The following is a 15,000-nucleotide window of genomic DNA, read 5'->3' on the forward strand; positions in this document are numbered from 1 at the left end:
TACCACCACCACCAACAACAACAGCAACAACAACAACAACAACACTACCACCAATAAAAACAACAACAACAACACTACCACCAACAACGACGACAACAACAACAATAACAACAACACTACACCATCAACAATGACAACTGCAACCACAATATTTCAGAAACAAAAAGAGTAGATAACCCCAATCGAAGGAAAGGCTTAGAGAGTGGAGGCAGAGTGACCCCACGAAGCAGAGGGCTCACAGGAAACTAATCATTTCATTGGAAGAAAAAAGGAATTTACATATTTGCCTGCGGAAATAATAGCCCCAACCAACAGGAAGTCTGTTATTTACGGCAAGTTTAGCCTCAGTCCAACATAATGAGAATCTCTTCTAAAGGCTGAACTCTTCCTTTGCTAACTATCTCTTCTCTTTTCTCTCTCTCTCTCTCTCTCTCTCTCTCTCTCTCTCTCTCTCTCTCTCTCTCTCACCTCCCTCTCTCTCTCTCTCTCTCTCTTTCTCTTTCTGTCTGTCTGTCTCGCTACCCCACCCCCCCCTCTCTTTTTCGCTTTCTGTCTGTCTGTCTCTTTTTGTCTCTATCTCTCTCACTCTCGCTGTATTTCTCCCTGTGTCTATCTTCAACCACCTCACCCCTCCCTATCTCTCTCTCTCTTAAAATCTTAAAATGCGAGATGAGTATGGCAGGCCCATTCGAAGACCTCTTTTTATTTTGTTGAAAGTGTAATCTAGGTGGCTTTCGGCTATCGAAAACAGCTCATCTTTTATTTCCGTGGTTACTTTCCCAGATCTCTTTTCAACAACGTCGTCATTTTCCATTGCTCAGCGTACAGTAATATGCAGTATTTCGTTTGATTTGCAACTGTTTAGCGAGCATGATATAATCGTCACTTCGCAGAAAGGCTTCTCGTATAACGGTATTTTCTGTTAATCCTCGAGACTGACTCTTGATATTATTTGATTTTTGGTCAGGCATGCTTAATTTGTTGCTGTATCTTCCTTCATTGTAAGATTTGTTACAACGGTCGAAGTGTTGGATCAAACAAAATGAGATGACGGTGACGGTTACATCTAGATCTAGATTTACACAGCTGACGGAGAGAGACGAGAAGAGTAAACAACGAATTTAGTTAAGAGACAGATATTTGAACTTCCATAGCTGGATCTGAACTAGGTACTTGATATTTGAAAAGGTGTAGATCAAGATCTAGATCTAGAAAGCAGACGGTGAGTATTGAATGCGAGAGACGTGAACAGAACAGTAAACAACGAACGTTGCTAAGCGACAGAGTAGCTTCCCCTGACTCGGAGACGATGGTTACATCATACCTTCGTAGTTTTTCGTATTGTTGAATTTGACTTGAACTTTCCTATGCTGCATTTGAACGGACAATGACGAATTTGATTCCCCTCATGTTTACATTTGAGCTCTCCTGTGATTATATTTGAGCTGACATTTGCTTACCCTTTTCATTGAGTTGAATTAATTTGACTATTCTGATATTTGAGCTTTCAATGCTGCATTTGAGCTCTCTATTTTGGTATTTGGGTGTAAAAGCCCGAGGTCTGAAGGATAAGTTTTGAAAAACAGCTTCAAAAAGTGTTCCATTATGGGGTCATATATTAAGTTTCAGCCACTTGTCATACAAGATGAATTGAAAAATTTGTAAATGGGTATTCTGACAAAAATCCTGTTATATGAAAATTTAGAAATGTTTATTCGATACATTTTTTTTTTAAGAAAAAGGAAAGCAAACCACATCAGAGCACCCGCCAACCACCCACTAATTTAGGGCAAGTTGAAAAATAGGAACACTTAATAAAGTGTTACAATAATATCATAATAATAATAGTTATAATAATAATAAACAGATGAAGCAGTTTGCTTTAGAAATGCCAATAACTGCCTGCATTTCCCCTTTAGATTCAATGAAAAAATGATATGGGAACAGAATGCCTACTTCGATGAAGCCCTTTCTAGTCACACATTAGTTGAGATTGCACCTTCTGCCCCTTTCTCTTTGCGCAGAACGTAGCAGCACATTGACGCTTAGCACCACAGCGACAAACAACACAGGCACGAAACAAACAAAGGAGTAATGAATGAAGTGAAACAAACCATAACCTGAAGGTCGAGGTGGTCGGCTCCTTCTTCATCACTTCCACAATCTTGGTGAGAAGCCCCCGCGACCCCTTGCACATGAGTTGCCTGAGGAGACAGAGCAAGAGAGCGAGTAAGCATTTACTTCATAGGCCGGCAAGAATTTGAGCACGTAAGCATTTACTTCAAAGGCCGGCAAGAAGTTGAGCAAGTAAGCATTTACTTCATAGTCCTGTAGGAAGTATTAGTACATCTTCATACACCATAAACTTAGAGTAACCTCTTGTTTTAATAAACGTACTATGGCATTTGTAACACAGTTTTAGTTTTAGTTGAGGTTTTACAGCGCTCGCAACTGCATACAGTCATATGAGCGCCAAAAGATTAGGTGTTACAAGAGAGTAACAAACATAAGGGGAGATAAGGACGATAGATGTTTGATTGGAAAGAAGAAGCAAACCACACCAGGGCACCCACCAAACACCCACTTTGTAACACAATCAGGTTATGTAAGTGCCAAAGATTAGGTGTCACTCCAGAGTAACATTTTTTTTTAAAAAGGAAGAGAGACAAGGACAATAGATGTTTGATAGCATTTGATAGGAAAGAAGTAGCTAACAACACCAGAGCACCCGTCAACCACCCACTCTAAGATAGAAGGTGAACAAGAACAACAATGTGGAAAGAAGGAAGGCAGAAAGGCAGGAAGGAAGGCAGGAGGGAGGACGGAAGGGAGGAAGGAAGGAAGGAAGGAAGGAAGGAAGGAAGGAAGGAAGGAAGGAAGGAAGGGAGGAAGGAAGGAAGGAAGAAGGAAAGAAGGAAAAGTAACTACTTATTGGGAGCCTGCTAAGGAGACTGTAAGGATGTGCTGGCAAGTTTTACTGATTTCCAGAATATTTTATATGTGGACAAAGTGTGACACACTTTACAGACTTAGAAATATGGGATACTTACAAATAGAAAGAATGAATTTGTAGAACAAAAAATCATTTAGAAAAGTTTTTTACTATTTACTTACTTGTTGATATTGTCAAGACTTTGCAATGCCAGCCCCCCAGCTCGTACTGCAAAGGGAAAGAAAATAACAGTCAAATCACAGAAATTACTGTGGTCATCATTTTCAGAAATGAAACAATGAACAGCCAAACACAAACGGGCAAGATTTTCTGTCTTAATGAATTTTAGTTTTCATACTTAATACTTCGAGGCTTTCAGATCAACAACGCGACAGATATTTCTCAATTTGAGAAATCTTATTTCAAAGCTACTTTAACCAAAAAAATACTCTATAGAAATCAAAACATTTGAGTTCATTTCAACATTTGGCCTTTGGCAAGAACTGTATAATGGCTATTCATACTTCACTGCTAGTAAACAAATTAACTTTCATCAAACAAACATAAAATAATATGAATATCGATATTGTTGCAGTTTTAAAAATATTTTACAAACAAAACAACAAACAAACAATTTCTTAGGTCCCAGTTTTGAACAAAATTTAACCACTATTGATACAAACACAATAGTGTGAAAAAAAGAAAAATAAAAAGGCTAAAAAAAACTCACAATTTATTTTTTTAACCTCGTTGAGTTCGCTTTTTGATAACAGCAGGTGCTTGTAACTGCAATGAAAAGCAAAGCACATTAAATGAATTGTATTTTATACAGAAAAGTGAAACACTGTAGCATCTTTATTCATATCGTCCATGTAAACATGATAAAAATTTCCCTAGATGATTTGGAAAAGAAAGAATGCAATCCTTGGTAGAGATGGAGGGAATTAAAAAAAGGAGCAGATGTTCAACTTTATGACAAGGACACGGATTCAATAACAGTCCAAGAAGACCTGAAAAAAATAAATAAAAAGAATGCAATGTGTAGACACAAAGCGAAAAAGCTTCACAGATACATCTTTTGTAGTATGAGCAACCCCTTCTTTTGCCAAGAGCATACAAAGCTTAAAACAGATATGAAGTTTCTCTTACACAGACAGTCATTTACTAAAATTCTTAAAGGAAATACATCTATAGTGTTTGAAAAGAAAAAAATCACTAGCTATAGACACGATTGACAAAAGGACCTCTCAAATGTCACTGTCTTCTTGCACATGTTAATGAGCAATACATTACATACGCCAATCTAGAACCATTAAATACTCACTCTGAATGATCACAGAAACTATGGACAAGTCGCAAAAACTGGATTTTCAGTGCCACTTCCTGAAAGAAAATCAAAGTATGCAATATATACTGCTGTATTCAACTGAAAATTTTAAAAAATCAAACAATTGCATTGAACAGGTCATGAGACTAGAGACTAGCGCAAGGCAAATGAAAGCAATTAAGACTTTGCTGACATGACATTTCTACTAAGAAATTCTCTGCTAATGAATTGTGAAGCATGCTGACAAAATTAGTTATTTCTCGCAATCCATAAATTGAGATACTTGCCAAAAATCGACACTGGGTCAAATTTATAGATTTTCGATTTGATGCTATTTTCTCCAAGTAAAACACGTTGTTTATTATTACACACTTTTACATGACCCAAAAAAGAAAAGTTTTCATTAGAATCCACCCTGAAAATTAGGAGTCTCCAGAACCCCAATATATTCAGATTATGAGCTGATCTTTGCAAATAAACATGTGTGTTTTCCCGTCATGTATGATAAGTTGCATATGACCAATGGAAACAGAATTTATTGCAAATCTGATCAGGGTTCATAGGGAAAAAAAAGTAATTAAAAAATCGGAAGGCTCCGATTTCATCAGTGTACTTAGCAGGTCTGTTATACCAAATTTTCTCAGTTAGGTTTCAATCATAGCATTAATCTATAAACTTAACCCTCGTCTTGCGCGGGGCGGGTTAATGATGCCCAATAAGCCTATTCCGACACCTCGCCTTCATTCCAGTCTCGTGTCAGTCCAGCCCCTGGATCAGTGCACGTGCCGAACATCATCTCCGTTCCATTCGGGTCCCGCGCCAGACCCGCATTCACGCAGCTCAAGTGTGAGCGCGCCAGTCTGCTTAAGTTTGTGTGCGTTTGTGGCCTTCTTCTAGAACCGCCTGCGTTGGTTCATAACCGAGGCATACGTCTCATTCAAAACACACGAAGTTGGTAGCTCTAGATGTTCGTCCAATGAAATTAAAACAAATTGACCCACTTAGACATGAGGAGCTCGAAAGGATAGTCAGGAAACAAGACTTCCATTTTTCAATACAAAACTTTCAAATGAGCTTGATTTTGTATGAAATGATACTATCTAATAAAAAATAGTCTTGTTTGACACTTTTGAATACCATTGTGCAGGTACAAAGAACAATTTGAGAGCAAAACATTCAGATATTGACCTATATTATCCCCTTTCGAACCCCAGGTCATACATAACAACAAGAGCGTCAATAAAGGTTATTCGAATGGGCGTAACTACTCGCAATGTCTTATCAGCTTATGAGAGGGGGTTATTCATGTGTTTGTAACACTTTATAAATAGAAAGCTATAAAATATAGAGTGTTATTTTCATCATCAAATAACACACTCTCATGGTATTCATGGCGAAAACACACGTTTCCAGGCCCGCTCGCTGTACACCAACAGTACACACTGAGTGACCCCAGCGGCCCACCCGGAACGTCCGACGTAATCGGTTGCTGATAAGATGCGCATCTCAGCACAGGCGCAGGACATGAGTTAATGCGAGCCTATCTCGCAGTTTGGGAGTCATTTTTCCTGAGTCTATTTTTGGTGAAAAAAATCTAGGACAGAGCTCAAGAGCGAAAAAAAAATTTTAATAAATAAAATTCAGACAATTAATGAGAACTGTTTAAAAAAAAACAAACATCCAAAATACGTTTCTACAAAAAAGCCTCAGACATGTTCGCACACACAAAAGGTAACATGACTTACCGGACTGCATTCACACGATGAGTTGTGACCCCTTAGTCTGTTTCTTGTTTGAGAACGGCTCCTACAAAAGTCAAAGACATACGACATTGAAAATACGGAAAGGATTTACTTCATGAAAATCAAGTATAACCATGAAGTACAAATGGGATGTAGCAAATAGGTCACAATAATTGCAAGTGCAACTTGTAATGGTAAAAATCATCGAACAATCACAAAAATAATACTAAGTTCTTGAATTATCTCCTTCTACACCAGGAAAACTGTTATAACCATCATTTGGTGCTTTGAACCAAATAACTTCACCAGATAAACTGCAATTGACAAAAATTCTCACTTCACTGGCTTCTGCCCGTGAGAAACTGACAAGTATTCTTACCGTTACAACTGAACTGGGGTATGAGTCAGTTCATTCCAACATCAACCCTGCAAGAGTGTGTATGAGAAGGCCAGTGCAAACAACTGTGGTTGCTGCTGCTCAGCTGGATTTGCCTCTACCTAACAACACTGAAGAAATGCTGGGAGCTAAGTCGCAGTACAAACATTTTCCTAAGCAATGAATCTTTTTTTTTTATTAGTAGAGGTTTTACGGCACTCGCAACTGCATAAGGTCATATGAGCGCCAGGAGATTAGAGGTTTTACAAGAGAGTAACAAACATAAAAAAGAAGGAGAGATAACAGGGATGCCACCCTACTTTTTTTTAAATAGCTGAAAATCCACGCGCCACGGTCTCGTTAACATATATGAATATCAATTTGAAACCCAAAGGGTGTATACATAGAAAGAAATGACAAACAAACATAAGCACTCCCCGTTATTTGAACTTATGGCAAAGTCTTCGTTTTCCCGTTATTTGAACATCTGGCGCAAGTTGTTGTGTGTGTGGGTTTCATTTTTTTTTTTTCTTCCAACTATAGATTCTTTCTCGATCTCAACAACGGAATAGCGGATCAGGATCAAAATACCGAAAATATCGGGAAAAAAGCAGAAAAGTGGCATCCCTGAGATAAGGCTAAGGACGATAGATGTTTGATAGGAAAGAAGAAGCAAACCACACCAGAGCATCCGCCAACCATCCACTCAGCAATGAATCAGTAACAATTTCGCTGTAAGACTTGCTGACCGGTCTTGTTACTCCCTGTGCAATAATGTCCACTGTCACAATTTTTTTGGGAATGATCCAAAACTCTCTCCCCATTATAACAAAACAACGCAACTGCGTTCAGTGTAATACGAAGCCAAAGAGATTCTTTCAGTAATTGCTGTAAGTGATAACAATGTTATGATAGCTGTATGTATTGTTCATAAGGTTTTCTGAATTGATCTATTCAGCCCATAAATGGCCAATTACATTAACTTTAGCCGTCCAATAATTTGCATACAAACTCAAACCTTTCTATCCCCACCCCTCAAATGAAAATTACATGATTCCATGTTCTGCAACAGTGTTTTCTTAACAGGACCTGTCAAAGTTTCCCCAAAAGTGTGAAAATTCAAATCCAGAGTTCCCACCAAATCCTGGAAATTTTTTTCAAGACCTGTCAAGAATGATCCCCCAAAAAACCCTATCTAGATCTATCAATAATAACTCAAAATGTCTTTAAATGAATGCATATGTACATTTTGCAGTATATACTTCAAACAATAGATGATTATAATACTGGGTGACAGCCAACCAAGCTTCTCAATTTTCCAGGGACATGTTACATAACAATGACACTGTGTGCTCCATTTATATCTATTTCTATATATATGTTTATGTTTGTGAAAACACAAGCACACATGTAGGTACATTATATCCAGTGAACATGTCAATGTGGCACTGGGATCTTGTATGAGTTAGGTACTTCAGTCTGTTTTTACTCATTTATATTTTCTCCTTATATTAGCCTACATAAACTATATATAAAGAGAGCTCTTATTGTAGTTATCAAAATTCTAAATACTAAAAATTTGCTTCCTAGTTGTTTTTGTCCTCTAGCGTTGCCTTCAGTCCCCCTGAGTGTGTCTTAAAAAAAAAAATCAATCAATAACCCTCCCCCCATTCCGGAGTCCTATACTTCACAGCCATCAGACCGTCGGTACTCACATGATGCCTTATAATGTGATGCGAACGCGCAGGTTCACTGACCAGTCACGATGGTGAGCCTGACAAAACACTTGTATAACTAACTTTTTTTTTTCACAAGTGACAGCACAGGATGATTTAATATTGATTTATTTTCATGGCCACACAGCAACCTGCATGTTACAAAATGTTGCATTATCTATCAGACTATTAGCGGAAAATTTCTGGGTGGTAACTTAAGCGAAAGTAGATCTTGATTCTTCCCGATCGATCCTCGGTGTTAAAAATACACTTCCGCCTGCATGCGTGAAACGTACTCTCAGACCAGGAAAAGCTGAACAAATATCACAATAGCGACTGGCAAAAATGAATTTAAGTACGTTATCCAATTTGATTTCCAAATATTCAAGAACTTTATGTATTTTTCCAGGTCTTCCCCCGAGGCAATTTACATATTTTCTCAAATTCCACGGGCATTTCAGGGTCTCTGCGAGTAATTTCCGGGCCGGGCAGTCACCCTGTTAGTAGCTTATTTCACTTAACAATGATATCTCACCTCTGTATTCCTTACCATGATTTGATTCAATTATGTTTCCTCTTCATTATTCGTCAACCATACTGTCTAGATAGCTACACCACTATAATTACGCAGGCCCTATCCATCCTTTCCCGACTTTTTCCAGACCCATCTCAAAATTCCCGTCTTTTTCCCGATTTCCTGACCTGGTGGGGGACCCTGCAAATCTCAATGAATAGCAAATGCAATGACAACTCACACACTAGAATTAAGAAGGCATATAATGTCAAGTTTACTACCAAATTTTTGTCTAGCAGTGCGACATTTAAAAAAAATTTTCCTTCAGCTGTCTGAATTTTTATAACCTAAACAAAAGGTACCCTGTATGACTGGTTTCTGTCCATGAAATTATGATTGATCATCTCTCTCTCTTTCTACTCGTCCCTCCACGTATACACATTAACAATATAATAATACAGACGAGACCAGGAAAAAACCCTAGAAATAATGAAAAAAAAAACATTCATAAGACTTACACTTGGCACTTCCAGATGAACTGGTCAAAGAGCTCACTCAAACCGGAAGCAAGTTTCAACTCTGCAAGTTTTCTTTGCACCTGGAAAGACAAATAAGCTCATTTAAATCTCATGTCAACACAGATTTTGCTGAGAAAAACGAGAAAGTATTAAAAAACCACTGAAAAAGGACCAAAACATTCATAACAGGCTGATCTGGCGGAAGAGTACAGTAAAACTGTCCAGAAAAGAATCATATCTCCAAATAGTTTTTTTCATATCAAGATGTAAACACAGGGACTGCCAAACTGACTTCTACTAGATTTTCTAGGGTACCTAACTATTAAAGGAAGACCCTGGTCGGCGATCCAAGGCAATATCGATACAATTTTTCAAACTATCCAACTTCTGTTTTTTGCGGAAAAACATCCTTTGATATCTGTTCTATCGAGTCAAAATGAAGAAACTGTTGAAAAAACACCCTAAATGACCTAAAAGGGTATTTGAAAAGTGCAAATTGCTCTAAAAATCCTTTAAAAAATCCCTGTTTTTTCTGTTTTTCTCAAAATCTACTTTTTGACATATGTGACCTCCTGGGTGCAAGGAGTTTTTATAAAACTACAGAAGCTAGAAGCTTCAAATTTGGTGTACAGGTGCTTTAAGATTGATTCTGGGGATCTATGAAAGGGAATTGGAAAATATTGGTAACTTGAGGAAATATTCAATTTTTTTTGTAATTTGTACCCCAAAATTTCGTCAACTGACTCTAGGGGGTCCAATGACTTTGGGCTCATTTTTTTAGTTTTAAAGATAGGTCTAAATCCTTTCATGGATCCCCAGTTCATATAAGTTTGTACTTGTGTGCCAAATTTCAGACTGATAATTCAATATTTACTATGAAATTCTTCTGCACTAAGAAACTGGTTTGAAAATCCAAGACGGCCGCCACAGAGACCCATTTTTAGAAAAATTCAACAAATTCACCCCTAGTACATCCTATTTACCTATGAACTTCTCGCACAATTATATGAAATTGAATAAAAGTCATCCGTTAAGAAAATTTTTCCGGGAGTGTACGTCTCCCCTTAAGTTGACTAGTTCTTGCTCTTGTCCTGCAAGGTAGGGTTGGGTCGGGCTCGCAAAATTAGCGTCCGCGGGTAACGAACTACCCGCTGGCACTACCCGCAAACGAGCGGACGGGTAACGAACCGTCCGTTTGTGAAGAGTAGTTCGCTACACATCGTGCAGAGACAAAAGTTCGTTTAGCGAGCGAGCGGACCAAGAGACTCCATGTATTCGAGCAGGCGGACGGACGGACGGGAATGACTCCTTCCATTGCCTACAACTTACAACCCCCCCCCCCCCCCCAAAAAAATTAATAAATAAATTAAAAAATCACCCTCCTGCCTCACATTGTAGCTAGGCGTTCACGGCGGAAATCCCCCCCCCCCCCCTCGCCTTTGCGATCATAGGAACGTACACAGTGTGCCCCACGCACGAGGTGAAAGGTTACACACATAGTACTACGTCACCAGCCTCTCTCACTCCCTGTGGCACCGCTAGTGGTTTGAAACATCAGGCCTAATTAACAAACAATAGACGATGGGTCTAATCTCGCGTCGAGTATCTCGTCTGCTAGAGTTCGTCCGTTCGCCCGCCCGCCCAGTGAATAAAATTGAGGAGCGGACCCAAAAAACGAACTGACTTGAGGCTTGAGGTCCGCAGTCCGCTCCCTGAGAGAGTCAAATTGTGGAGCGGACCCAAAAAACGAACTGTCTTGAGGTTCGCAGTTCGTTCTCAGGGCCGTCCGTTACCCGTTCGCTCTGACTGAGTCCGCGAGTAACGAACCCGTCCGTCCGCTCGCCCCAACTCTACTGCAAGGCCATTTTTTTCATACCGAGATGTAAACACAGAGACTGCCAAACTGACTGCAACTAGATTATCTAGGGTACCTAACTATGAAGTTGACTAATTCTTGCTCTTGTCCTGCAAGGCTAAACAACTTCTAGAATTGGGTAAAACTCTTAGACATTGTCAATATATAAAACCGTGGAATAATCGATACTTAAGAAAAACAAGCACACTTTAAAAAAATTCTGTCTGCTCACCTTTTTCCTATGTTTGCCAAGTAAGAATAACCCGAGTACATAGACAACTTCCACCCTCTGCACCAGTTCTTCTGTGATGGTGAGAGCTTGCTGGGCCACCATAGGGCTGCCGTCTGATGTTGGCTCCGATACACCTGTACAATTGGAGTGAGGAGGATTTCAAAGGGTAACATTTTACTTTTACTGCAAAATTACACCCATTTGCATCAGTATCAGCGAAAGGAAGAAAGATGAATCATTTCTTAGATCATTTTAAAAAAAACAAAAAACGAAAGGCATTTGTAGCCAATATATTTTATCAGGAGGGTAAAGGCACTGATTTTACAAAAACGAGTAAGTTTTGCATCCAAACAAATAAAAGATCACTAATTAATTTTTTTTCTTCATATTTCTAAGATAGTCTCAAAAGCATTACACATAATAAAAAAACAAAAACAAACATACCTCCGATAAAGTCATCGAAATCATCAGCTGCTTGAGGTTCATATACTTCATCTGCCATTTGGTTGTCAATCCACTCCATCCAGCAGTCCAATTCACTGGGCATGCCTCTGTATCGTGGAGTGTCTGTACAAACGATACACATATGTGCTTTCAACCTTCACATTTCATTGACATTCTTAATCTCTTAAAAGAACACTGTATTTATAAGTGGTGTTTTGTTGGATTTGGCAGTTAGATACATTTAAAGAGAAACTAAAACAACTGAGTGTCCTGTCTCATTTCTTGGGAATATATATTATAATTTCTAAGGAACAACACTGCCCAACAATTAAAAAACAGAGCCCGACCTACCCATAAAATGTAAGCTTCTGCCTTGCAATTTATATTTCCATGAGAGTCTCTTTGGAAGTGGGTTTTCTTCTCTCAGACATTACTAAGAATAAAAGATCTAGCTCTGACATTGAATTAATACATTTTATTTTCGTGTTAATTAAAATTTTGGATTAGAAGAGAAAAATGTACAGCATTACTTACATTCTTTATTGATCGCAATCTGTACAAGTCGAGGCAACAATTCTGGTATACTTAATAGTAGCTCTGCAGAAAGATTGAAAGTTTTGGATATACACACAACATTCAACAATGCATGAAACTAGATGGAAGAAATATACCAGGTTTGTTCAATAACATCGAAGTATGAGAAATACTGAATCTAAAATCAATTTTTATTTACTGTATTTTTTAAAAAGTGACTTGGCCAAAAACAGTTAAACAGTTTTCGAGTTGTCACCAACTCCAGTCTCTGGCCTCATTCAACGTCCTGAATTCCTTGGAGGACTCACAATTCACAAAGTGTCTGGCTCCCCTTAATCAACCTTCTTATCCATGGTAAGCTCATGCACAAAGTCAGCTCTTTGAGTCACTCATGCAAGGGGCTTGCATTCCATTCTAGAATCTATTTTCACCATACCTTTAATAAATCCATGTTTATATACTATTGAAACCATTTCATTCCCTCCAATTTCAATGTGAGTACAACAGAAAGCATATCATCAACAGAGTAACCCTCATTAGAGTATTAAATAATTTCAAACTATTCAGCTGTAGTCTCCTATAAATCTGACGGTGGGAGGACACAAAAGATAACATTATACACACAGATACAGTTGAGGGAAAGTTAAGGCAGAAGTCAAACAAACTGCAATATATTTTTTCAAGAACAGAACCAAACACCAAAACTGAAACAAAGCAGCAGACCACACATGAGCATCCACCAACCAACATCTCTACACATTACATACATAACCAGAAACCAGACAAAAATGGACAAATATATAATATAAACATGTACATTTTCCTAGACTGAATCAAGTGGAAATAGTCAATAGACACCTCAATAAAAACAAAATTTAAGGACAAGAAAAGAGAGCCTCATATACCTTGATTGATGTCTCGTACATTCACAAACCCTTTGCTTCTTTTCTGTTTATTTTGTGCAAAAACTGGAAAGAAAAAGAATAGAAACACATTACAAGAAATGGCATTTCAAGGAAGTCAAAGAATATACAAAAAGAGAAGGAAAAGACTTCTTGTAAAAATTAAAAATATAGGGGGGTGGGCGGGTGAGATGAAGGGAATGTAAGATGACAATGATGGAAAGGGAAATGAAGAAACAATATTAAAAAACATCATTTGGCCACAGACTAAACCACACATATTTTTGTTTCTTGTGTTACTTACATCTTGAGAAGGTACAGTACACAATAAGTCAAAACAATTCTGCTTCACAAACTAATTTTATCAATTAAATCTAGTGATCTGAATCCCAGAAATGAAAAAAGAAAGACCCAATTATACTGAATAATTATGGCCATAATTGAAAACCCTAAATGTAAAGTCACAGAAGGATAATTCTATAGAGAAACTGTATTCTAAAATCTAAATTCATAATCTTCCATCCACTACAGACAACCACATTCTTTACCGAAGTAGACACAGATATTATTGTTTACTCACGGGAAGATTTGTTTTCATAAATGTCCAAGTCTGAAATGGCCACTGCTAATATCCGACAGAAGTTGGCAAGTTGAGAATCATCTAGGCATCCGACAAGAGTTCGTAAGTTAGCTGAAATGTCAAAAACAAAAAATTAAATTAATAAACCTGTTGACCAGACCACATGCACAATGCAGGTACAATTTTTTGGGTGAAAAAATGAAATAGTTTTTTCTCTCTTGATAAATTGTATTCTCTGGGCCCAAAACTGTAAAACAGTTCACCAATGAATAATATGTACATTTCTCATAGAATTGTAAAAATAAATTCTGGGTAGAATGCACGGATTTAATGAAAAGGGAAGGAGCAGAGGAAGAGAGTGAAAAGAGGAAAATAAGAAAATTTGTCTGCTCTCCATTGACATTGTGGATTTCTGATTTCCACAGAAGACTACTATCATGGAAACTCAATTTGGCACAAAATCGTTCTCTTTAGCTTAAAACAAACCAAACATTAGAAAAAGGATGTGAAAACCAAAAAACTAACAACAAAAATGATTCTTAAAAAGCAAAACACCCCTTTGTCACAACAAACTATATTTGTGCTGATGTTGTCCATAGTGTACGACCTACTATGATGGTGTATCCGACTAAAACAACAATAAGGAAATAAAAATGTAACTAAAAGCATGCCAAATGTTTCTAAACAATAACTAAACTAAAAACCAACAATCCTAAAAAACCCAATGGGACATGAACAAACCAGCTAAGCACACAAGCCAGCTACTGAAGTGACTGTTCCACGATCAACTTACCAATGCTGTGCAAGTCTAGGACCTCTCTTCTGTGTTGCAAAATGTCCTCCACAAGTTGACATGCATTCACAAATGTCTTCTTGCTTGCTAATAAAGTAAACAGGTAGTTCATTGTCTCATCACAGGAAAGCTCTTTGGAGATGGGTTTCTTACCATCATACTGTGGGCAGACATATGCACAAAACATAAATAAATCAGCAATTACAATATTCAAAAATTTACAAATTATATCAAAACACCAATGAAGATGCAATATTATCTACAAGTTTACTATTGGGCTTCAAAGTACACAATTTTCTAAACAGAACCATTTCTAAGAAAAGGAACCAAAATGACCCAATTATGAGAGACCATCTTTCCTCCACAAATGGCAGACATAGTTGAACATCTAACCCAACACATGACCACTGTTTCACACTTTTCTGTGGTCCCCCTGACACATGACTTGGACTGTGGCAGCACAAAATACATTTGGAATCATCATCTGGCACCACATCACTGAGACAGCACTTTTGAACTTGTATACACAATGCACA

At 37.9% G+C, this 15,000-nt stretch overlaps 1 protein-coding gene across 2 annotated transcripts in view; it reads right to left on the reverse strand.

Annotated features, from left to right (window-relative positions):
* The window catches only part of LOC101853447 (short transient receptor potential channel 4-associated protein), a 38,686-nt gene that overhangs the window by 13,969 nt on the left and 9,717 nt on the right, over nt 1-15,000 (reverse strand). The window contains exons 6-17 of one of the 2 annotated variants that reach the window (XM_005093499.3): nt 14,465-14,624; nt 13,672-13,782; nt 13,095-13,157; nt 12,190-12,252; nt 11,656-11,778; nt 11,212-11,345; nt 9,125-9,204; nt 6,005-6,065; nt 4,257-4,315; nt 3,663-3,718; nt 3,115-3,160; nt 2,115-2,204 (exon numbers count right to left, since the gene is read on the reverse strand). In XM_005093499.3, coding sequence (XP_005093556.1) covers nt 2,115-2,204; nt 3,115-3,160; nt 3,663-3,718; nt 4,257-4,315; nt 6,005-6,065; nt 9,125-9,204; nt 11,212-11,345; nt 11,656-11,778; nt 12,190-12,252; nt 13,095-13,157; nt 13,672-13,782; nt 14,465-14,624 — 1,046 coding nt within the window. The remainder of the gene's footprint in view (nt 1-2,114; nt 2,205-3,114; nt 3,161-3,662; nt 3,719-4,256; nt 4,316-6,004; nt 6,066-9,124; nt 9,205-11,211; nt 11,346-11,655; nt 11,779-12,189; nt 12,253-13,094; nt 13,158-13,671; nt 13,783-14,464; nt 14,625-15,000) is intronic. The other variant, XM_005093500.3, reaches the window with a different exon arrangement.

This window comes from Aplysia californica, unplaced genomic scaffold (assembly GCF_000002075.1).
Source record: "Aplysia californica isolate F4 #8 unplaced genomic scaffold, AplCal3.0 scaffold00065, whole genome shotgun sequence".
NCBI lineage: Eukaryota > Metazoa > Mollusca > Gastropoda > Aplysiida > Aplysiidae > Aplysia > Aplysia californica.